The sequence below is a fragment of the Oncorhynchus mykiss genome, chromosome 24, assembly GCF_057628025.1.
Source record: "Oncorhynchus mykiss isolate SJ-2025 chromosome 24, ASM5762802v1, whole genome shotgun sequence".
NCBI lineage: Eukaryota > Metazoa > Chordata > Actinopteri > Salmoniformes > Salmonidae > Oncorhynchus > Oncorhynchus mykiss.
The window spans coordinates 46,721,312-46,745,170 of NC_143045.1; the positions used below are offsets into that span (position 1 = coordinate 46,721,312).

At 46.0% G+C, this 23,859-nt stretch overlaps 1 protein-coding gene across 1 annotated transcript in view; it reads right to left on the minus strand.

The window, feature by feature from the left end:
• The window catches only part of cntn5 (contactin 5), a 559,219-nt gene that overhangs the window by 306,053 nt on the left and 229,307 nt on the right, over positions 1-23,859 (minus strand). The window contains exon 3 of the mRNA XM_090219183.1: positions 8,609-8,827. Within this exon, the coding sequence (XP_090075309.1) occupies positions 8,609-8,827 (219 nt within the window). The remainder of the gene's footprint in view (positions 1-8,608; positions 8,828-23,859) is intronic.

Here is a 23,859-nt window from a genome sequence, read left to right on the forward strand (position 1 = left end):
TGACCCCACATCATACTGTCTCTAGTCTCTAGTCATTGACCCCACATCATATTGTCTCTTCTCTGGTCATTGACCCCACATCATACTGTCTCTAGTCATTGACCCCACATCTTCCTGTCTCTAGTCATTGACCCCACATCCTCATGTCTCCAGTCTCTGGTCATTGATCCCAAATCATCCTGTCTCTAGTTATTGACCCCACATCATACTGTCTCTAGTCTCTAGTCATGGACCCCACATCATACTGTCTCTACTCTCTGGTCATTGACCCCACATCATCCTGTCTCTAGTCTCTGGTCATTGACTCCACATCATACTGTCTCTAGTCATTGACCCCACATCATTCTGTCTCTAGTCATTGACACCACATCATACTGTCTCTAGTCATTGACCTCACGTTATACTGGCTCTAGTCTCTGGTCATTGACCCCACATCATACTGTCTCTAGTCGCTAGTCGTATACCCCACATCATAGTCTCTAGTTATTGACCCCACATCTTCCTGTCTCTAGTCATTGACCCCACCTCATCCTGTCTCTAATCTCTGGCCATTGACCCCACATCATACTGTCTCTAGTCTCTAGTCATTGACCCCACATCATATTGTCTCTTCTCTGGTCATTGACCCCACGTCATACTGTCTCTAGTCTCTAGTCATTGACCCCACATCTTCCTGTCTCTAGTCATTGACCCCACATCCTTATGTCTCCAGTCTCTGTTCATCGACCCCAAATCATCCTGTCTCTAGTCTCTGGTCATTGACCCCACATCATACTGTCTCTAGTCATTGACCCCACAGCATACTGTCTCTAGTCTCTGGTCATTGACCCCACATCATACTGTCTCTGGTCATTGACCCCACATCATGCTGTCTCTAGTCATTGACCCCACATCATCCGGTCTCTAGTCTCTAGTCATGGACCCCACATCATACTGTCTCTAGTCATTGACCCCACATCATACTGTCTCTAGTCATTGACCCCACATCATCCTCTCTAGTCATTGACCCCACATCATCCTGTCTATAGTCATTGACCCAAAATCATCCTGTCTCTAGTCATTGACCCCACATCATACTGTCTCTAGTCATTGACCCCACATCATACTGTCTCTAGTCTCTGGTCATTGACCCCACATCATACTGTCTCTGGTCATTGACCCCACATCATGCTGTCTCTAGTCATTGACACCACATCATACTGTCTCTAGTCATTGACCTCACGTTATACTGGCTCTAGTCTCTGGTCATTGACCCCACATCATACTGTCTCTAGTCGCTAGTCGTTGACCCCACATCATAGTCTCTAGTTACTGACCCCACATCATACTGTCTCTAGTCATTGACCCCACCTCATCCTGTCTCTAATCTCTGGCCATTGACTCCACATCATACTGTCTCTACTCTCTGGTCATTGACCACACATCATATTGTCTCTTCTCTGGTCATTGACCCCACATCATACTGTCTCTAGTCATTGACCCCACATCTTCCTGTCTCTAGTCATTGACCCCACATCCTTATGTCTCCAGTCTCTGTTCATTGACCCCAAATCATCCTGTCTATAGTCTCTGGTCATTGACCCCACATCATACTGTCTCTAGTCATTGACCCCACAGCATACTGTCTCTAGTCTCTGGTCATTGACCCCACATCATACTGTCTCTGGTCATTGACCCCACATCATGCTGTCTCTAGTCATTGACCCCACATCATCCGGTCTCTAGTCTCTAGTCATGGACCCCACATCATACTGTCTCTAGTCATTGACCCCACATCATACTGTCTCTAGTCATTGACCCCACATCATCCTCTCTAGTTATTGACCCCACATCATCCTGTCTATAGTGATTGACCCCAAATCATCCTGTCTCTAGTCATTGACCCCACATCATACTGTCTCTAGTCTCTGGTCATTGACCCCACATCATACTGTCTCTGGTCATTGACCCCACATCATGCTGTCTCTAGTCATTGACCCCACATCATCCTGTCTCTAGTCTCTAGTCATGGACCCCACATCATACTGTCTCTAGTCATTGACCCCACATCATCCTCTCTAGTCATTGACCCCACATCATACTGTCTCTAGTCATTGACCCCACATCATACTGTCTCTAGTCATTGACCACACATCATACTGTCTCTAGTCTCTGATCATTGACCCCACATCATACTGTCTCTAGTCATTGACCCCACATCATATAGTCTCTAGTCTCTGGTCAATGACCCCACATCATATTGTCTCTTCTCTGGTCATTGACCCCACATCATACTGTCTCTAGTCTCTAGTCATTGACCCCACATCTTCCTGTCTCTAGTCATTGACCCCACATCCTTATGTCTCCAGTCTCTGTTCATTGACCCCAAATCATCCTGTCTATAGTCTCTGGTCATTGACCCCACATCATACTGTCTCTAGTCATTGACCCCACAGATTACTGTCTCTAGTCTCTGGTCATTGACCCCACATCATACTGTCTCTGGTCATTGACCCCACATCATGCTGTCTCTAGTCATTGACCCCACATCATCCGGTCTCTAGACTCTAGTCATGGACCCCACATCATACTGTCTCTAGTCATTGACCCCACATCATACTGTCTCTAGTCATTGACCCCACATCATCCTCTCTAGTTATTGACCCCACATCATCCTGTCTATAGTGATTGACCCCAAATCATCCTGTCTCTAGTCATTGACCCCACATCATACTGTCTCTAGTCTCTGGTCATTGACCCCACATCATACTGTCTCTGGTCATTGACCCCACATCATGCTGTCTCTAGTCATTGACCCCACATCATCCTGTCTCTAGTCTCTAGTCATGGACCCCACATCATACTGTCTCTAGTCATTGACCCCACATCATACTGTCTCTAGTCATTGACCCCACATCATACTGTCTCTAGTCATTGACCACACATCATACTGTCTCTAGTCTCTGATCATTGACCCCACATCATACTGTCTCTAGTCATTGACCCCACATCATATAGTCTCTAGTCTCTGGTCAATGACCCCACATCATACAGTCTCTAATCTCTAGTCATTGACCCCATATCATCCTGTCTCTAGTCATTGACCACACATCATCCTGTTTCTAGTCTCTGGTCATTGACCCCACATCATCATGTCTCTAGTCATTGACCCCACATCATACTGTCTCTAGTCTCTAGTCATTGACCCCACATCATGCAGTCTCTAGTCTCTGGTCATGGATCCCACATCATCCTGTCTCTAGTCATTGACCCCACATCATACTGCCTCTAGTCTCTAGTCATGGACCCCACATCATCCTGTCTCTAGTCTCTGGCCATTGACTCCACATAATACTGTCTCTAGTCTCTGGTCATTGACCCCACATCATTCTGTCTCTAGTCATTGACCCCACGTCATACTGGCTCTAGTCTCTGGTCATTGACCCCACATCATACTGTCTCTAGTCTCTGATCATTGACCCCACATCATACTGTTTGTTTGGCAGCATGAGTGAAGGAGGCTTTGTTGGGAAATAGGAAGCCGATTCTAGATTACATTTTCGATTGGAGATGCTTAGTGTGAGTCTGGAAGGAGAGTTTACAGTCTAACCAGACACCTAGGTATTTGTAGTTGTCTACATATTCTAAATCAGAACCGTCCAGAGTAGTGATGCTAGTCGGACGGGCAGGAGCGGGCAGCAATCGGTTGAAGAGCATGCATTTAGTTTAACTAGTATTTAAACGAAGTTGGAGGCCACAGAAGGAGTGTTGCATGGCATTGAAACTTGTTTGGAGGTTTGCTAACACAGTGTCCAAAGAAGAGCCAGATGTATACAGAATGGTGTTGTCATGACGTTGCCCTCTTTGGGTACAGCAAGCCCCATCCCCCTCTCCCTGCCTCCACCTTGCCTCCTTCAACTAGGCTGCTGTGGTCAGAGAGAGGTCGTAAATTCCTGAGGAGAGGATCTCCTCATGGCCACACAGTATAGAGGTAGAGTGAAGTTTCATAGAGAACAAAGGAATTTCTTCCACCCCACAGAACTTGAGGTTCGAACAATGTTTACGTTCCGGAGAAGGTATAAAAGATTGGTGAAGAATCCAGCTACGAACTGGTCCGTTTGTTACAACTTGGGGAAGCTCATGGGAGACGGTGTGGCCACATTACCATAACGCTGTTTATATAATAGCCTCAGATATGAGGTTTACATCTAATTGTTGCATAAGATGAATGAAACTCCAATTCCCTTTTGAGTTGAACAAAATCAGAGGACCGCCCATGAGCCCAGTTAGGGTCAGGCATCCTGGCACAGCCCTTTTCTGCAATTCCGAATAAAACCCAACTTTGAGAAATTCTCAGAAGACCAGTACAAAGGTAGCAGACCATTGCTGAATGTTTTAACCATACCACGTGGTTAAACTCTTAGACTAACGATACCGACAGAATAAGAACAAGTCTTTGATATTAATTACTAGTCTGCAGCTAGGAATTCGCTGTCATTGAACGTGAAGAACGACAACCGCCGAAACATCCATTCTATGATGAAACTAATGAATGTCACTCTGAACCACAGAGAGAGAGAGAGAGAGAGAGAGAGCGAGCGAGAGAGAGGACGAAAACTCTCCAACAGAAAAAAACTTTTCAACAGCGATCAAGACGACAGACTGAGCGTAAATATATGGTGGGGAGAACAAGTATTTGATAGGATTTTGCAGGTTTTCCTACTTACAAAGCATGTAGAGGTCTGTAATTTTTTATCATAGGTACACTTAAACTGTGAGAGACGGAATATAAAACAAAAATCCAGAAAATCACATTGTATGATTTTTAAGTAATTAATTTGCATTAACAGGATTTCTGTTTGAAAAAACTAGCCTCAGCTTTCCTAACTGGCTGTGTATATTGGTTCCTGACTTCCCTGAAAAGTTGCATATCACGGGGGCTATTCGATGCTAATGCAGAACGCTACAGGATATTTTTGTGCTGGTCAAGGGCAGTCAGGTCTGGGGTGAACCAAAGGCTATATCTGTTCTTAGTTCTATATTTTTGTAGACCTTGTGCAGGTCTAAGATGGAGAGGAAAGCACTTTTAAAGAGCAACCATCCTCTACTGACGGGATGAGGTCAATATCCTTCCAGAATACCCGGGCCTGTATCCTAGAAGGCAGGAGACAATGATGCAGTGATAGCTGAGATCCTGGTTGAAAACACGCAGGCAAAGAGGCAGTGATCGCTGAGATACTGGTTGAAGACAGCATAGTTGTATTTAGAGGGCAAGTTGGTCAGGATGATATCTAAGATGGTTACGGATTTAGGGTTGTACCTGGTAGGTTCCTTGATAATTTGTGTGAGATTGAGGGCATCTAGCTTGGATTGTAGGATGGCCTGGGTGTTAAGCATAACACCTAACAGTATCAACTCTGAAGATAGATGGGGGCAATCAATTCACATATTGTGTCCAAGGTACAGCTGAAGTCTATAGAAAGTGGCAATGTTGAGAGACTTGTTTCTGGAAAGGTGTATTTTTAAAAGTAGAAGCTCGAATTGTTTGGGCACAGACCTGGATAGTATGACAAAACTCTGCAGACTCTCTCTGCAGTAGTTGCAACTCCGCCCCCTTTGGCAGTTCTATCTTGTAGGAAAATGTTAAAATATTAGTAGATTGACATGTCTTTATCTTCTCCAGAAACATGGATATATCTGGGACAGGATGGAGCTGACCAATATAGAAACCGTGTGTTTGTTCCAGCTGTAGTCAGTCACAGACCAATATAGAAACCATGTGTTTGTTCCAGCTATAGTCAGTCACAGACCAATATAGAAACCATGTGTTTGTTCCAGCTATAGTCAGTCACAGACCAATATAGAAACCATGTGTTTGTTCCAGCTGTGGTCAGTCACAGACCAATATAGAAACCATGTGTTTGTTCCAGCTGTAGTCAGTCACAGACCAATATAGAAACCACGTGTTTGTTCCAGCTGTGGTCAGTCACAGACCAATATAGAAACCATGTGTTTGTTCCAGCTGTGGTCAGTCACAGACCAATATAGAAACCATGTGTTTGTTCCAGCTGTGGTCAGTCACAGACCAATATAGAAACCATGTGTTTGTTCCAGCTGTGGTCAGTCACAGACCAATATAGAAACCATGTGTTTGTTCCAGCTATAGTCAGTCACAGACCAATATAGAAACCATGTGTTTGTTCCAGCTATAGTCAGTCACAGACCAATATGGAAACCATGTGTTTGTTCCAGCTGTAGTCAGTCACAGACCAATATAGAAACCATGTGTTTGTTCCAGCTGTAGTCAGTCACAGACCAATATAGAAACCACGTGTTTGTTCCAACTGTGGTCAGTCACAGACCAATATAGAAACCATGTGTTTGTTCCAGCTGTGGTCAGTCACAGACCAATATAGAAACCATGTGTTTATTCCAGCTGTGGTCAGTCACAGACCAATATAGAAACCATGTGTTTGTTCCAGCTATAGTCAGTCACAGACCAATATAGAAACCATGTGTTTGTTCCAGCTGTGGTCAGTCACAGACCAATATAGAAACCATGTGTTTGTTCCAGCTGTAGTCAGTCACAGACCAATATAGAAACCACGTGTTTGTTCCAGCTGTGGTCAGTCACAGACCAATGTAGAAACCATGTGTTTGTTCCAGCTGTGGTCAGTCACAGACCAATGTAGAAACCATGTGTTTGTTCCAGCTGTAGTCAGTCACAGACCAATGTAGAAACCATGTGTTTGTTCCAGCTGTGGTCAGTCACAGTGTGCCTCCCTGGCTCCTAGGCTTCTGGAAATAAATACTTCCCTTTTTGACAAATCCATCTTCTCTCTTCCTACAGTGACAAGAGTCCAGGGAGTCCAGGGAGTCCAGGGAGGGGCAGATATTGCCATGATCCCTCAATTTCACAGAGGGCAGGAACCGGGTCACTACATACTATCCACAGCCTATGATGGATAGGTGGGATTCATTTCCGGACTGACCGGGGATGCATCCGAAATGGCACCCTATTCCCCTTTGAGTGTACTCCTTTAGACCAGAGCCCTGGTAAAAAGTAGTGAGCATTTGTCAAATTTGTGCACTATATAGGGAACAGGATGCCATTCTGGATGCATCCCAGGGTCAAACCAAGCATCCATGGCCATGCAGTCTGAAGGTCCAAACCAAGCATCCATGGCCATGCAGTCTGAAGGGTCAAACCAAGCATCCATGGCCATGCAGTCTGAAGGGCCAAACCAAGCATCCATGGCCATGCAGTCTGGAGGGCCAAACCAAGCATCCATGGCCATGCTGTCTGAAGGGCCAAACCAAGCATCCATGGCCATGCAGTCTGAAGGGTCAAACCAAGCATCCATGGCCATGCAGTCTGAAGGGCCAAACCAAGCATCCATGGCCATGCAGTCTGAAGGGCCAAACCAAGCATCCATGGCCAAGCAGTCTGAAGGGCCAAACCAAGCATCCATGGCCATGCAGTCTGAAGGGCCAAACCAAGCATCCATGGCCATGCAGTCTGAAGGGTCAAACCAAGCATCCATGGCCATGCAGTCTGGAGGGCCAAACCAAGCATACATGGCCATGCAGTCTGAAGGGCCAAACCAAGCATCCATGGCCATGCAGTCTGAAGGGCAGGCAGAGACAGGGACGGAGCACCCCAATAGAGCTGTAGTAGTAACATCTGACTCTCACCCTGTAGAGGTGAATTTAATTTAAATGAATTGGGTAACAGAAGTATACAACAACATGTACATTGGGGCACCAGACTATAGCGCTTAAATGCATTAATTAAAACACTTGTTTTCAAAGTGGTCCTCGACGGGTTCATGTATTATTTCAAATCATTAAACAACTTTTAGCATTTGATTTAGATTGCCATGGGAAGGGGTTGTATTTCATGGACTTGTAAGCATTTCACTGTTAGTCTACACCTGTTGTTTACCAAGCATGTGACAAATACATTTGATTTGACCAGTCCATTGTTTCCATTGTGACAGGAAAGCTCAATCAAACTATGTTAAAGTTATAGAAATAGATTTGGTGCGGCTAAAGTATAGTATAATACAATGGAACAAATGCAATACTCCAAAGCAAACCCTTACGATCTGGTATCTTTCTGATTTAGAAGATTCCACAACTATTGTATTCCTGCCAGGTCTAACTGATGAAAGCACAGTAACTGCAGTCAACTGTGGTATTTTGGGCACAGTAATAGCAGAATAACTGTAGTGTACTGCAGTTTAACTGCAGTTATACTGCACTGTAACTGCAGTCCACTACAACATTTCTGCAGTAAGAAAAGGCTGTAATTTTGGATGCAGTATTTGAATACTGCAGTTATACTGCACTCTGACTACAATTATATTACAGTGTACTGCAGTTATATTGCACTCTGACCGCAATCTTTTTTCGTAAGGGACTGACTGATGTTGGCTACTGTATTCCTCCTGGGAGTTGAGCAGACTGAGTGTTAGGTCTGTCTGACTGACTGACTGTCTGACCTTGCTAGTGTATTCCTCCTGGGAGCTGAACAGACTGAGGGTTAGGTCTGTCTGACTGTCTGACCTTGCTAGTGTATTCCTCCTGGGAGCTGAACAGACTGAGGGTTAGGGTTGGTCTGACTGACCTTGGCTACTGTATTCCTCCTGGGAGCTGAGCAGACTGAGGGCAGACAGGTGATGGTTGGAGAAGGATGCCGGCCAGTCAGGCGTCAAAATCCCTACACCGTGGTCATGTCTGTGTCGAAGCTGTGGCCGTGAACTTTGCAGTGACGACGAGCTGTCCGGTTTCATTCTCAACACTGCTGCGTATGATACTTGCCTCCATGCTACAGTTTTGGAAAAATCTGCAACACATAGAAGGAGGGAATATGAAGTGAGTTACATTTGAGTGGCTTATTTACCTGACACTGTGCAACATACAGTGTATATTTTTCTAAAAAGTTTTTCTAAATACTGTGCGTTACACGCTGATCAGTTTCACCTGTCCTTGTTATTGTCTCCACCCCCTCCAGGTGTCACTTGTTATCCCTGGTGTATTTATCCCCGTGTTTCCTGTCTCTCTGTGCCAGTTCGTCTTGTATGTCTTGTATCCAAGTCAACCAGAGTGTTTTTCCCCATGCTCCTGGTTTTCCTATTCCATTTTTCTAGTCCTCCCGGTTTTGACCCTGTTGAGCCTGTTTCTTGGACTTAATCCACCTGCCTGACCATTCTGCCTGCCCTGACCTCAAGCCTGCCCGACTCACTCGACCTCTGAACTGGTTTTGACTTTTTCCCTGTCCATGACCATTCTCTTGCCTACCCCTTTTGGATATATCAAAGATTCAAACCATCTGCCTCCTGTGTCTGCATCTGGGTCTTGCCTTGTGCCCTGACAATGGGTTGTATAACAGCATGTATCCATTTTAAGTGGAAACTACAGATGTCTGGCCTATCCAATCATTTTAAATTATGTTTCCATAGCCTCAGCTCACTTGGTCTTCCAAAGATTACTTTAACAACAAGAGAATACCAAAGTCTGATATTTATCAAAGCCTCATTAAACAATTAAAACTATTCATAAAATGTCTGGCTGGTGCACTAAAAAGTCTGTGGGGAAGGTTTGACAACTGACAGAGACCATATGGTCAGAATGTTGTTGATACCTTGTGGGCACAACTAGCAGTAAGTAGATATTATTTTATTTCTCTAGAGAGATTGACAACAGTCATAAAATAATTGAAGTACTTCTTTCCCAGGCAGACGGGGACATCTCTCCTCCACCAGTCACATCTCTCCTCCACCAGGCACATCTCTTCTCCACCAGTTACATCTCTCCTCCAACAGGCACATCACCAGTCACATCTCTCCTCCACCAGGCACATCTCTCCTCCACCAATCACATCTCTCCCCCACCAGTCACATCTCTCCTCCACCAGGATCATCACCAGTCACATCTCTCCTCCACAGGCACATCACCAGTCACATCTCTCCTCCACCAATCACAACTCTCCTCCGCCAGGCACATCTCTCCTCCGCCAGTCACATCTCTCCTCCGCCAGTCACATCTCTCATCCGCCAGTCACATCTCTCCTCCACCAGTCACATCTCTCCTCCACCAATCACATCTCTCCTCCACCAGGCACATCTCTCCTTCACCAATCACATCTCTCCTCCGCCAGTCACATCTCTCCTCCACCAGTCACATCTCTCCTCCGCCAGGCACATCTCTCCTCCGCCAGGCACATCTCTCCTCCGCCAGGCACATCTCTCCTCCGCCAGTCACATCTCTCCTCCGCCAGTCACATGTATGGTCTTTTCTGTATTGACCTCAGAGATCACTGTTTTACAGCCTGTATTTGTAACGGCTGCTCAGTGAAATGTTATATTTGATCCTTTATTTAACTAGGCAAGTCAATCAAGAAAAAAAAAAAAAGTATTATTTACAACGAAGGCCTACCAAGAGGTACAGTGCCTTGCGAAAGTATTCGGCCCCCTTGAACTTTGCGACCTTTTGCCACATTTCAGGCTTCAAACATGAAAATATAAAACTGTATTTTTTTGTGAAGAATCAACAACAAGTGGGACACAATCATGAAGTGGAACAACATTTATTGGATATTTCAAACTTTTTTAACAGTTCAAAAACTGAAAAATTGGGCGTGCAAAATTATTTCGGCCCCTTTACTTTCGGTGCAGCAAACTCTCTCCAGAAGTTCAGTGAGGATCTCTGAATGATCCAATGTTGACCTAAATGACTAATGATGATAAATACAATCCACCTGTGTGTAATCAAGTCTCCGTATAAATGCACCTGCACTGTGATAGTCTCAGAGGTCCGTTAAAAGCGCAGAGAGCATCATGAAGAACAAGGAACACACCAGGCAGGTCCGAGATACTGTTGTGAAGAAGTTTAAAGCCGGATTTGGATACAAAAAGATTTCCCAAGCTTTAAACATCCCAAGGAGCACTGTGCAAGCGATAATATTGAAATGGAAGGAGTATCAGACCACTGCAAATCTACCAAGACCTGGCCGTCCCTCTAAACTTTTAGCTCATACAAGGAGAAGACTGATCAGAGATGCAGCCAAGAGGCCCATGATCACTCTGAATGAACTGCAGAGATCTACAGCTGAGGTGGGAGACTCTGTCCATAGGACAACAATCAGTCGTATATTGCACAAATCTGGCCTTTATGGAAGAGTGGCAAGAAGAAAGCCATTTCTTAAAGATATCCATAAAAAGTGTCGTTTAAAGTTTGCCACAAGCCACCTGGGAGACACACCAAACATGTGGAAGAAGGTGCTCTGGTCAGATGAAACCAAAATTGAACTTTTTGGCAACAATGCAAAACGTTATGTTTGGCGTAAAAGCAACACAGCTCATCACCCTGAACACACCATCCCCACTGTCAAACATGGTGGTGGCAGCATCATGGTTTGGGCCTGCTTTTCTTCAGCAGGGACAGGGAAGATGGTTAAAATTGATGGGAAGATGGATGGAGCCAAATACAGGACCATTCTGGAAGAAAACCTGATGGAGTCTGCAAAAGACCTGAGACTGGGACGGAGATTTGTCTTCCAACAAGACAATGATCCAAAACATAAAGCAAAATCTACAATGGAATGGTTCAAAAATAAACATATCCAGGTGTTAGAATGGCCAAGTCAAAGTCCAGACCTGAATCCAATTGAGAATCTGTGGAAAGAACTGAAAACTGCTGTTCACAAATGCTCTCCATCCAACCTCACTGAGCTCGAGCTGTTTTGCAAGGAGGAATGGGAAAAAAATTCAGTCTCTCGATGTGCAAAACTGATAGAGACATACCCCAAGCGACTTACAGCTGTAATCGCAGCAAAAGGTGGCGCTACAAAGTATTAACTTAAGGGGGCTGAATCATTTTGCACGCCTAATTTTTCAGTTTTTGATTTGTTAAAAAAGTTTGAAATATCCAATAAATGTCGTTCCACTTCATGATTGGGTCCCACTTGTTGTTGATTCTTCACAAAAAAATACAGTTTTATATCTCTATGTTTGAAGCCTGAAATGTGGCAAAAGGTCGCAAAGTTCAAGGGGGCCGAATACTTTCGCAAGGCACTGTAAAAGGCCTCCTGTGGGGACTGGGGCTGGGATTAAAAATACAATTGTAAGACAAAACACACATCGTGACAATAGAGACACCACAACACTACATAAAGAGAGACCTAAGACAACAACACAGCATGGTAGAAACACCACATGGTAGAAACACCACATGACAACACAGCATGGTAGAAACACCACATGACAACACAGCATGGTAGAAACACAACATGGTAGAAACACCACATGACAACACAGCATGGTAGAAACACCACATGACAACACAGCATGGTAGAAACACCACATGACAACACAGCATGGTAGAAACACAACATGGTAGAAACACCACATGACAACACAGCATGGTAGAAACACCACATGACAACACAGCGTAGTAGCAACACAGCATGGTAGAAACACCACATGACAACACAGCGTAGTAGCAACACAGCATGGTAGAAACACAACATGACAACACAGCGTAGTAGCAACACAGCATGGTAGAAACACCACATGACAACACAGCGTAGTAGCAACACAACATGGTAGAAACACCACATGACAACACAGCATGGTAGCAACACAACATGGTAGAAACACCACATGACAACACAGCATGGTAGAAACACCACATGACAACACAGCGTAGTAGCAACACAACATGGTAGAAACACCACATGACAACACAGCATGGTAGAAACACAACATGACAACACAGCGTAGTAGCAACACAGCATGGTAGAAACACCACATGACAACACAGCATGGTAGAAACACAACATGACAACACAGCATGGTAGAAACACCACATGACAACACAGCATGGTAGAAACACAACATGATAGAAACACCACATGACAACACAGCATGGTAGAAACACCACATGACAACACAGCATGGTAGAAACACAACATGGTAGAAACACCACATGACAACACAGCATGGTAGAAACACAACATGACAACACAGCATGGTAGAAACACCACATGACAACACAGCATGGTAGAAACACAACATGGTAGAAACACCACATGACAACACAGCGTAGTAGCAACACAGCATGGTAGAAACACCACATGACAACACAGCATGGTAGAAACACAACATGGTAGAAACACAACATGACAACACAGCGTAGTAGCAACACAGCATGGTAGAAACACCACATGACAACACAGCATGGTAGAAACACAACATGGTAGAAACACAACATGACAACACAGCGTAGTAGCAACACAGCATGGTAGCAACACAGCATGGTAGAAACACCACATGACAACACAGCATGGTAGAAACACCACATAACAACACAGCATGGTAGAAACACCACATGACAACACAGCATGGTAGAAACACCACATGACAACACAGCATGGTAGAAACACCACATGACAACACAGCATGGTAGAAACACAACATGGTAGAAACACCACATGACAACACAGTGTAGTAGCAACACAACATGACAACACAGCATGGTAGAAACACAACATGGTAGAAACACCACATGACAACACAGCATGGTAGAAACACCACATGGTAGAAACACCACATGGTAGGAACACCACATGACAACACAGCATGGTAGAAACACAACATGGTAGAAACACCACATGACAACACAGCATGGTAGAAACACCACATGGTAGAAACACCACATGGTAGAAACACCACATGGTAGGAACACCACATGACAACACAGCATGGTAGCAACACAACATGGTAGAAACACCACATGACAACACAGCATGGTAGAAACACAACATGGTAGAAACACCACATGACAACACAGCATGGTAGCAACACAACATGGTAGAAACACCACATGACAACACAGCATGGTAGAAACACCACATGACAACACAGTATGGTAGAAACACAACATGGTAGAAACACCACATGACAACACAGCATGGTAGAAACACCACATGACAACACAGCGTAGTAGCAACACAGCATGGTAGAAACACCACATGACAACACAGCATGGTAGAAACACCACATGACAACACAGCATGGTAGCAACACAACATGGTAGAAACACCACATGACAACACAGCGTAGTAGCAACACAACATGGTAGAAACACCACATGACAACACAGCATGGTAGAAACACAACATGACAACACAGCGTAGTAGCAACACAGCATGGTAGATACACCACATGACAACACAGCATGGTAGAAACACAACATGACAACACAGCATGGTAGAAACACCACATGACAACACAGCATGGTAGAAACACCACATGACAACACAGCATGGTAGAAACACAACATGGTAGAAACACCACATGACAAAACAGCATGGTAGAAACACCACATGACAACACAGCATGGTAGAAACACAACATGGTAGAAACACCACATGACAACACAGCATGGTAGAAACACAACATGACAACACAGCATGGTAGAAACACCACATGACAACACAGCATGGTAGAAACACAACATGGTAGAAACACCACATGACAACACAGCGTAGTAGCAACACAGCATGGTAGAAACACCACATGACAACACAGCATGGTAGAAACACAACATGGTAGAAACACAACATGACAACACAGCGTAGTAGCAACACAGCATGGTAGAAACACCACATGACAACACAGCATGGTAGAAACACAACATGGTAGAAACACAACATGACAACACAGCGTAGTAGCAACACAGCATGGTAGAAACACCACATGACAACACAGCATGGTAGAAACACAACATGGTAGAAACACAACATGACAACACAGCGTAGTAGCAACACAGCATGGTAGCAACACAACATGGTAGAAACACCACATGACAACACAGCATGGTAGAAACACCACATGACAACACAGCATGGTAGAAACACCACATGACAACACAGCATGGTAGAAACACCACATGACAACACATCATGGTAGAAACACAACATGGTAGAAACACCACATGACAACACAGCGTAGTAGCAACACAACATGACAACACAGCATGGTAGAAACACAACATGGTAGAAACACCACATGACAACACAGCATGATAGAAACACCACATGGTAGAAACACCACATGGTAGAAACACCACATGGTAGGAACACCACATGACAACACAGCATGGTAGCAACACAACATGGTAGAAACACCACATGACAACACAGCATGGTAGAAACACAACATGGTAGAAACACCACATGACAACACAGCATGGTAGAAACACAACATGACAACACAGCATGGTAGAAACACAACATGGTAGAAACACCACATGACAACACAGCGTAGTAGCAACACAACATTACAACACAGCATGGTAGAAACACAACATGGTAGAAACACCACATGACAACACAGCATGGTAGAAACACCACATGGTAGAAACACCACATGGTAGAAACACCACATGGTAGGAACACCACATGACAACACAGCATGGTAGCAACACAACATGGTAGAAACACCACATGACAACACAGCATGGTAGAAACACAACATGGTAGAAACACCACATGACAACACAGCATGGTAGCAACACAACATGGTAGAAACACCACATGACAACACAGCATGGTAGAAACACCACATGACAACACAGTATGGTAGAAACACAACATGGTAGAAACACCACATGACAACACAGCATGGTAGAAACACCACATGACAACAGAGTAGTAGCAACACAGCATGGTAGAAACACCACATGACAACACAGCATGGTAGAAACACCACATGACAACACAGCATGGTAGCAACACAACATGGTAGAAACACCACATGACAACACAGCATAGTAGCAACACAACATGGTAGAAACACCACATGACAACACAGCATGGTAGCAACACAACATGGTAGAAACACCACATGACAACACAACATGGTAGAAACACCACATGACAACACAGCATGGTAGCAACACAACATGGTAGAAACACCACATGACAACATAGCATGGTAGAAACACCACATGACAACACAGCATGGTAGAAACACAACATGGTAGAAACACAACATGACAACACAGCGTAGTAGCAACACAGCATGGTAGAAACACCACATGACAACACAGCATGGTAGAAACACAACATGGTAGAAACACAACATGACAACACAGCGTAGTAGCAACACAGCATGGTAGCAACACAACATGGTAGAAACACCACATGACAACACAGCATGGTAGAAACACCACATGACAACACAGCATGGTAGAAACACCACATGACAACACAGCATGGTAGAAACACCACATGACAACACAGCATGGTAGAAACACAACATGGTAGAAACACCACATGACAACACAGCGTAGTAGCAACACAACATGACAACACAGCATGGTAGAAACACAACATGGTAGAAACACCACATGACAACACAGCATGATAGAAACACCACATGGTAGAAACACCACATGGTAGAAACACCACATGGTAGGAACACCACATGACAACACAGCATGGTAGCAACACAACATGGTAGAAACACCACATGACAACACAGCATGGTAGAAACACAACATGGTAGAAACACCACATGACAACACAGCATGGTAGAAACACAACATGACAACACAGCATGGTAGAAACACAACATGGTAGAAACACCACATGACAACACAGCGTAGTAGCAACACAACATGACAACACAGCATGGTAGAAACACAACATGGTAGAAACACCACATGACAACACAGCATGGTAGAAACACCACATGGTAGAAACACCACATGGTAGAAACACCACATGGTAGGAACACCACATGACAACACAGCATGGTAGCAACACAACATGGTAGAAACACCACATGACAACACAGCATGGTAGAAACACAACATGGTAGAAACACCACATGACAACACAGCATGGTAGCAACACAACATGGTAGAAACACCACATGACAACACAGCATGGTAGAAACACCACATGACAACACAGTATGGTAGAAACACAACATGGTAGAAACACCACATGACAACACAGCATGGTAGAAACACCACATGACAACAGAGTAGTAGCAACACAGCATGGTAGAAACACCACATGACAACACAGCATGGTAGAAACACCACATGACAACACAGCATGGTAGCAACACAACATGGTAGAAACACCACATGACAACACAGCATAGTAGCAACACAACATGGTAGAAACACCACATGACAACACAGCATGGTAGCAACACAACATGGTAGAAACACCACATGACAACACAACATGGTAGAAACACCACATGACAACACAGCATGGTAGCAACACAACATGGTAGAAACACCACATGACAACACAGCATGGTAGAAACACCACATGACAACACAGCATGGTAGAAACACAACATGGTAGAAACACCACATGACAACACAGCGTAGTAGCAACACAGCATGGTAGCAACACAGCATCATAGCACAGCAGTATCAGCACACTTCGACTCCCCAACCATACTCCACTTGAACAACACAATGGAATAAATCACGGTTCACCAGAAGAGATTTACAAAAAACCTTAGTAAAAGGTGACCCTTTTAGCTAATTAAGTTAAGGATTGTTTTGATAATTGAATTAATCGAATGTAACATTATTTTTAGATTCAAGTCCATTTGAAAAAGTCAGTTCTGACACATCAATAAAGAAAAACAAAACAAGCCACTATGTTTGTACGAGTGGAAATAATATCATATATAATAAATATATATGCCATTTAGAAAAACACTTTAACCCAAGCATCTATCTTACGTATAGGTAGTCCCAGGAATTGAACCCACTATTCTGGTGTTGAAAACCCCATGCTCTACCAACTGAGCTACAGAGGATAACAATGAAAGTAAATTAGAAGAAAAAAAATAACGATACTGCATGCAGGGGGGAAAAGACTGCAAAGAATGAGCGGTTGAGAGAATATCTAATCAAACTGACTGAAAGGTTGATCAGATTATCTAATCAAACTGACTGAAAGGTTGATCAGACTGTCTAATCAAACTGACTGAAAGGTTGATCAGACTGTCTAATCAAACTGGCTGAAAGGTTGATCAGACTGTCTAATCAAACTGAATGAAAGGTTGATCAGACTGTCTAATCAAACTGACTGAAAGGTTGATCAGACTGTCTAATCAAACTGACTGAAAGGTTGATCAGATTGTTTACCCAGGGATCATAACGGTGAGCTGCTGTCTGCTCTGGAAAAAAACTACCGCTCTCTGAAAATGTAAAGTAGACCATTACTCTACATCTTCATAATTGCATTAAGGCTTAATCAACATGCAGTGGGTAATTCATATACCAGGAAACTTGAACGAGGAAGGGCGAGCGAGAATCTATTTAAAATTAAAGATGTCTTTGCGTTTGACAGTGGATAAGCAGAGAATTTGTTATTTGAACAGGAGCCAATTAGTTACCTGCTGCACACAGAGCTAACTGACAACTTCATTAAATAGCGCCCGCAAAACACCAGTCTCAATGTCAACAGTGAAGAGGCGACTCCGGGATGCTGGCCTTCTAGACAGAGTTCCTCTGTCCAGTGTTTGTTATTTTTCCCACCTTAATCTTCTATTTTTATTGGCCAGTCTGAGATATGGCTCATTCTTTGCAACTCTGCCTAGAAGGCCAGCATCCTGGAGTCACCTCTTCACTGTTGACGTTGAGACTAGTGTTTTGCGGGTACTATTTAATGAAGCTGCCAGTTGAGGACTTGTGAGGTGTCTGTTTCTCAAACTAGACACTCTAATGAGCATCTCCTCTTTCTCAGTTGTGCACCGGGGCCTCCCACTCCTCTTTCTACTCTGGTTATAGCCAGTTTGCGCTGTTCTGTGAAGGGAGTAGTACAAAGCGTTGTAAGAGATCTTCAGTTTCTTGGCAATTTCTCACATAGAATAGCCTTCATTTCTCAGAACAAGAATAGACTGAAGAGTTTCAGAAGAAAGTTATTTGTTTGTGGCCATTTTGAGGCTGTAATCGAACCCACAAATGCTGATGCTCCAGAAACTCAATTAATCTAAAGGCGGCTAGTTTTACAGTTTTCAGCTGTGCTAACATAATTGCAAAAAGGTTTTTCTAATGATCAATTAGCCTTTGAAAATGATCAACTTGGATTAGCTAAAACAACGTGCCATTGTAACACAGGAGTGATGGTTGCTGATAATGGGCCACTGTACTTGTTTACAACATTAACAATGTCTACACTGTATTTCTGATCCATTTGATGTTATTTTAATGGACACATTTGTTTTGCTTTTCTTTCAAAAACAAGGACATTTCTAAGTGACCCCAAACGTTTGAACGGTAGTACACATCAGAGCTGAGTCCAACAGTAGAGATTCTGTGGATGCATCAGACAGAGTCACAGAGACAATTATTAAACCTTGGCTTACCTGGGCTTCCGAGTGGGGCAGCAGTCTAAGGCACTGCATCTCAGTGCTAGAGGTGCCACTACAGACACCCTGTTTTGAATCCATTCTGTATCACAACCGGATGTGATTGGGCGTCCCATAGGGCGGCACACAATTAGCCCAGTGTCGTCCGGGTTTGGCCAGTGTAGGCCACCATTGTAAATACAATTGTGTTCTTAACTGACTTGCCTAGTTAATTAAAAAAAGTATATAAATAAACAAATAAAAACTCTGCCTAACTTATTGCCTGCCTAACAGCTTGCCTGCCTGCCTAGCAGCCTAACTGCCTAACTAGCAGCCTAACTGCTTGCCTGCCTGCCTAGCAGCCTAACTGCTTGCCTAGCAGCCTAACTTCCTGCCTGCCTACCTAGCAGCCCAACTGCTTGCCTAGCAGCATAACTGCCTGCCTAGCAGCCTAACTGCTTGCCTAGCAGCCTAACTGCCTACCTAGCAGCCTAACTGCTTGCCTGACTGCCTACCTAGCAGCCAAACTGCTTGCCTGCCTGCCTACCTAGCAACCTAACTACTTGCCTGCCAGCCTGCCTAACTGCTTGCCTGTCTGCCTGCCTAACTGCTTGCCTGCCTGCCTAGCAGCCTAACTGCAAGCCTAGCAGCCTAACTGCTTGCCTAGTAGCCTAACTGCCTACATAGCAGCATAACTGCCTACCTAGCAGCCTAACTGCTTGTCTGCCAGCCTACCTAGCAGCCTAACTGCTTCCCTGCCTGCCTAACTGCTTGTCTGCCTGCCTGCCTAACTGCTTGTCTGCCTAACTGCTTACCTAGCAGCCTAACTGCTTGCCTGCCTAACTGCCTACCTAGCAGCCTAACTGCTTGCCTGCCTAACTGCTTGCCTAGCAGCCTAACTGCCTGCCTAGCCCTAGCAGCCTAATTGCCTACCTAGCAGCCTAACTGCTCCCCTGCCTGCCTACCTAGCAGCCTAACTGCTTGTCTGCAAGCCAATCTAACTGCTTGCCTGCCTACCTGCCTGCCTAACTGCTTGCCTGCCTAGCAGCCTAACTGCAAGCCCAGCAGCATTCCTAGCAGCCTCGCTGCCTGCCTAGCAGCCTAACTGCCTGGCCTAGCAGCCTAACTGCCTGCCTGGCAGCTAACTGCCTACCTAGCAGCCTAACTGCTTCCCTGCCTGCCTAACTGCTTCCCTGCCTGCCTGCCTAACTGCTTGTCTGCCTAACTGCTTGTCTAGCAGCCTAACTGCTTGCCTGCCTAACTGCCCACCTAGCAGCCTAACTGCCTGCCTGGCAGCCTAACTGCTTCCGTGTCTGCCTAACTGCTTCCCTGCCTGCCTGTCTATCTGCTTGTCTGCTTAACTGCTTGCCTAGCAGCCTAACTGCTTGCCTAGCATCCTAACTGCTTGCCTGCCTAACTGCTTGCCTAGCAGCATAACTGCCTGCCTAGCAGCCTAACTGCCTACCTAGCAGCCTAACTGCCTACCTACCAGCCTAACTGCTCCCCCGCCTGCCTACCTAGCAACCTAACTGCTTGCCTGCCAGACTGCCTAACTGCTTGCCTGTCTGCCTGCCTGCCTAACTGCTTGCCTGCCTGCCTAGCAGCCTAACTGCTTGCCTAGTAGCCTAACTGTCTGCCTTGCAGCCTAATTGCTTGCCTAGTTGCCTAACTGCTTGCCTGCCAGCCTACCTATCAGCCTAACTGCATGCCTAACTGCTTGCCTAACTGCTTGCCTGCCTGCCTAGCAGCCTAACTGCATACCTAGCAGCCTAACTGCCTACCTAGCAGCATAACTGCTTGCCTAGCAGCCTAACTGCCTACCTAGCAGTCTAACTGCCTACCTAGCAGAATAACTGCTTGCCTAGCAGCCTAACTGCCTCCCTAGCAGCCTAACTGCTTGCCTGCCAGACTGCCTAACTGCTTGCCTGCCAGACTGCTAACTGCTTGCCTGCCTGCCTAGCAGCCTAACTGCAAGCCTAGCAGCCTAACTGCCTACATAGCAGCCTAACTGCCTAAATAGCAGCCTAACTGCCTGCCTAGCAGCCTAACTGCTTGCCTACCTAGCAGTCTAACTGCCTACCTAGCAGCATAACTGCTTGCCTAGCAACCTAACTGCTTGCCTGCCAGACTGCCTTCTTAGCAGCCTAACTGCCTACCTAGCAGCCTAACTGCTTGTCTGCCTGCATAACTGCTTGCCTGCCTGCCTAGCAGCCTAACTGCTTACCTGCCTAACTACTTGCCTGCCTGCCTGTCTAACTGCTTGCCTGCCTGCCTAGAAGCATAACTGCCTGCGTAGCAGCCTAGCTGCCTACCTAGCAGCCTAACTGCTTGCCTATTAGCATAACTTCCTGCCTAGCAGCCAGACTGCCTGCCTAGCAGCCTAACTGCCTACCTAGCAGACTAACTGCTTGCCTGCCTAACTGCTTGTCTGCCTGCCTGCCTAACTGCTTGTCTGCCTAACTGCTTACCTAGCAGCCTAACTGCTTGCCTGCCTAACTGCCTACCTAGCAGCCTAACTGCTTGCCTGCCTAACTGCTTGCCTAGCAGCCTAACTGCCTGCCTAGCCCTAGCAGCCTAATTGCCTACCTAGCAGCCTAACTGCTCCCCTGCCTGCCTACCTAGCAGCCTAACTGCTTGTCTGCAAGCCAATCTAACTGCTTGCCTGCCTGCCTGCCTGCCTAACTGCTTGCCTGCTTGCCTGCCTAGCAGCCTAACTGCAAGCCCAGCAGCATTCCTAGCAGCCTCGCTGCCTGCCTAGCAGCCTAACTGCCTGGCCTAGCAGCCTAACTGCCTGCCTGGCAGCTAACTGCCTACCTAGCAGCCTAACTGCTTCCCTGCCTGCCTAACTGCTTCCCTGCCTGCCTGCCTAACTGCTTGTCTGCCTAACTGCTTGTCTAGCAGCCTAACTGCTTGCCTGCCTAACTGCCCACCTAGCAGCCTAACTGCCTGCCTGGCAGCCTAACTGCTTCCGTGTCTGCCTAACTGCTTCCCTGCCTGCCTGTCTATCTGCTTGTCTGCTTAACTGCTTGCCTAGCAGCCTAACTGCTTGCCTAGCATCCTAACTGCTTGCCTGCCTAACTGCTTGCCTAGCAGCATAACTGCCTGCCTAGCAGCCTAACTGCCTACCTAGCAGCCTAACTGCCTACCTACCAGCCTAACTGCTCCCCCGCCTGCCTACCTAGCAACCTAACTGCTTGCCTGCCAGACTGCCTAACTGCTTGCCTGTCTGCCTGCCTGCCTAACTGCTTGCCTGCCTGCCTAGCAGCCTAACTGCTTGCCTAGTAGCCTAACTGTCTGCCTTGCAGCCTAATTGCTTGCCTAGTTGCCTAACTGCTTGCCTGCCAGCCTACCTATCAGCCTAACTGCATGCCTAACTGCTTGCCTAACTGCTTGCCTGCCTGCCTAGCAGCCTAACTGCATACCTAGCAGCCTAACTGCCTACCTAGCAGCATAACTGCTTGCCTAGCAGCCTAACTGCCTACCTAGCAGTCTAACTGCCTACCTAGCAGAATAACTGCTTGCCTAGCAGCCTAACTGCCTCCCTAGCAGCCTAACTGCTTGCCTGCCAGACTGCCTAACTGCTTGCCTGCCAGACTGCTAACTGCTTGCCTGCCTGCCTAGCAGCCTAACTGCAAGCCTAGCAGCCTAACTGCCTACATAGCAGCCTAACTGCCTAAATAGCAGCCTAACTGCCTGCCTAGCAGCCTAACTGCTTGCCTACCTAGCAGTCTAACTGCCTACCTAGCAGCATAACTGCTTGCCTAGCAACCTAACTGCTTGCCTGCCAGACTGCCTTCTTAGCAGCCTAACTGCCTACCTAGCAGCCTAACTGCTTGTCTGCCTGCATAACTGCTTGCCTGCCTGCCTAGCAGCCTAACTGCTTACCTGCCTAACTACTTGCCTGCCTGCCTGTCTAACTGCTTGCCTGCCTGCCTAGAAGCATAACTGCCTGCGTAGCAGCCTAGCTGCCTACCTAGCAGCCTAACTGCTTGCCTATTAGCATAACTTCCTGCCTAGCAGCCAGACTGCCTGCCTAGCAGCCTAACTGCCTACCTAGCAGACTAACTGCCTGCCTAGCAGCCTAACTGCCTGCCTAGCAGCCTAACTGCATGCCTGTTAGCATAACTGCCTGCCTAGCACCCTAACTGCCTGCCTAGTAGCCTAACTGCCTGCCTAGCAGCCTAACTGCATGCCTGTTAGCATAACTGCCTGCCTAGCACCCTAACTGCCTGCCTAGTAGCCTAACTGTCTGCCTAGCAGCCTAACTGCTTGCCTAGCAGCCTAACTGCTTGCCTGCCAGCCTACCTATCAGCCTAAATGCATGCCTAACTGCTTGCCTAACTGTTTGCCTGCCTGCCTAGCAGCCTATCTGTCTGCCTAGCATCCTAACTGCTAGCCTAGCAGCCTAACTGCCTACCTAGCAGCCTAACTGCCTGCCTGCTTGCCCACCTGCTTGCCTGCCTGCCTACCTGCTGGCTGTGGACAT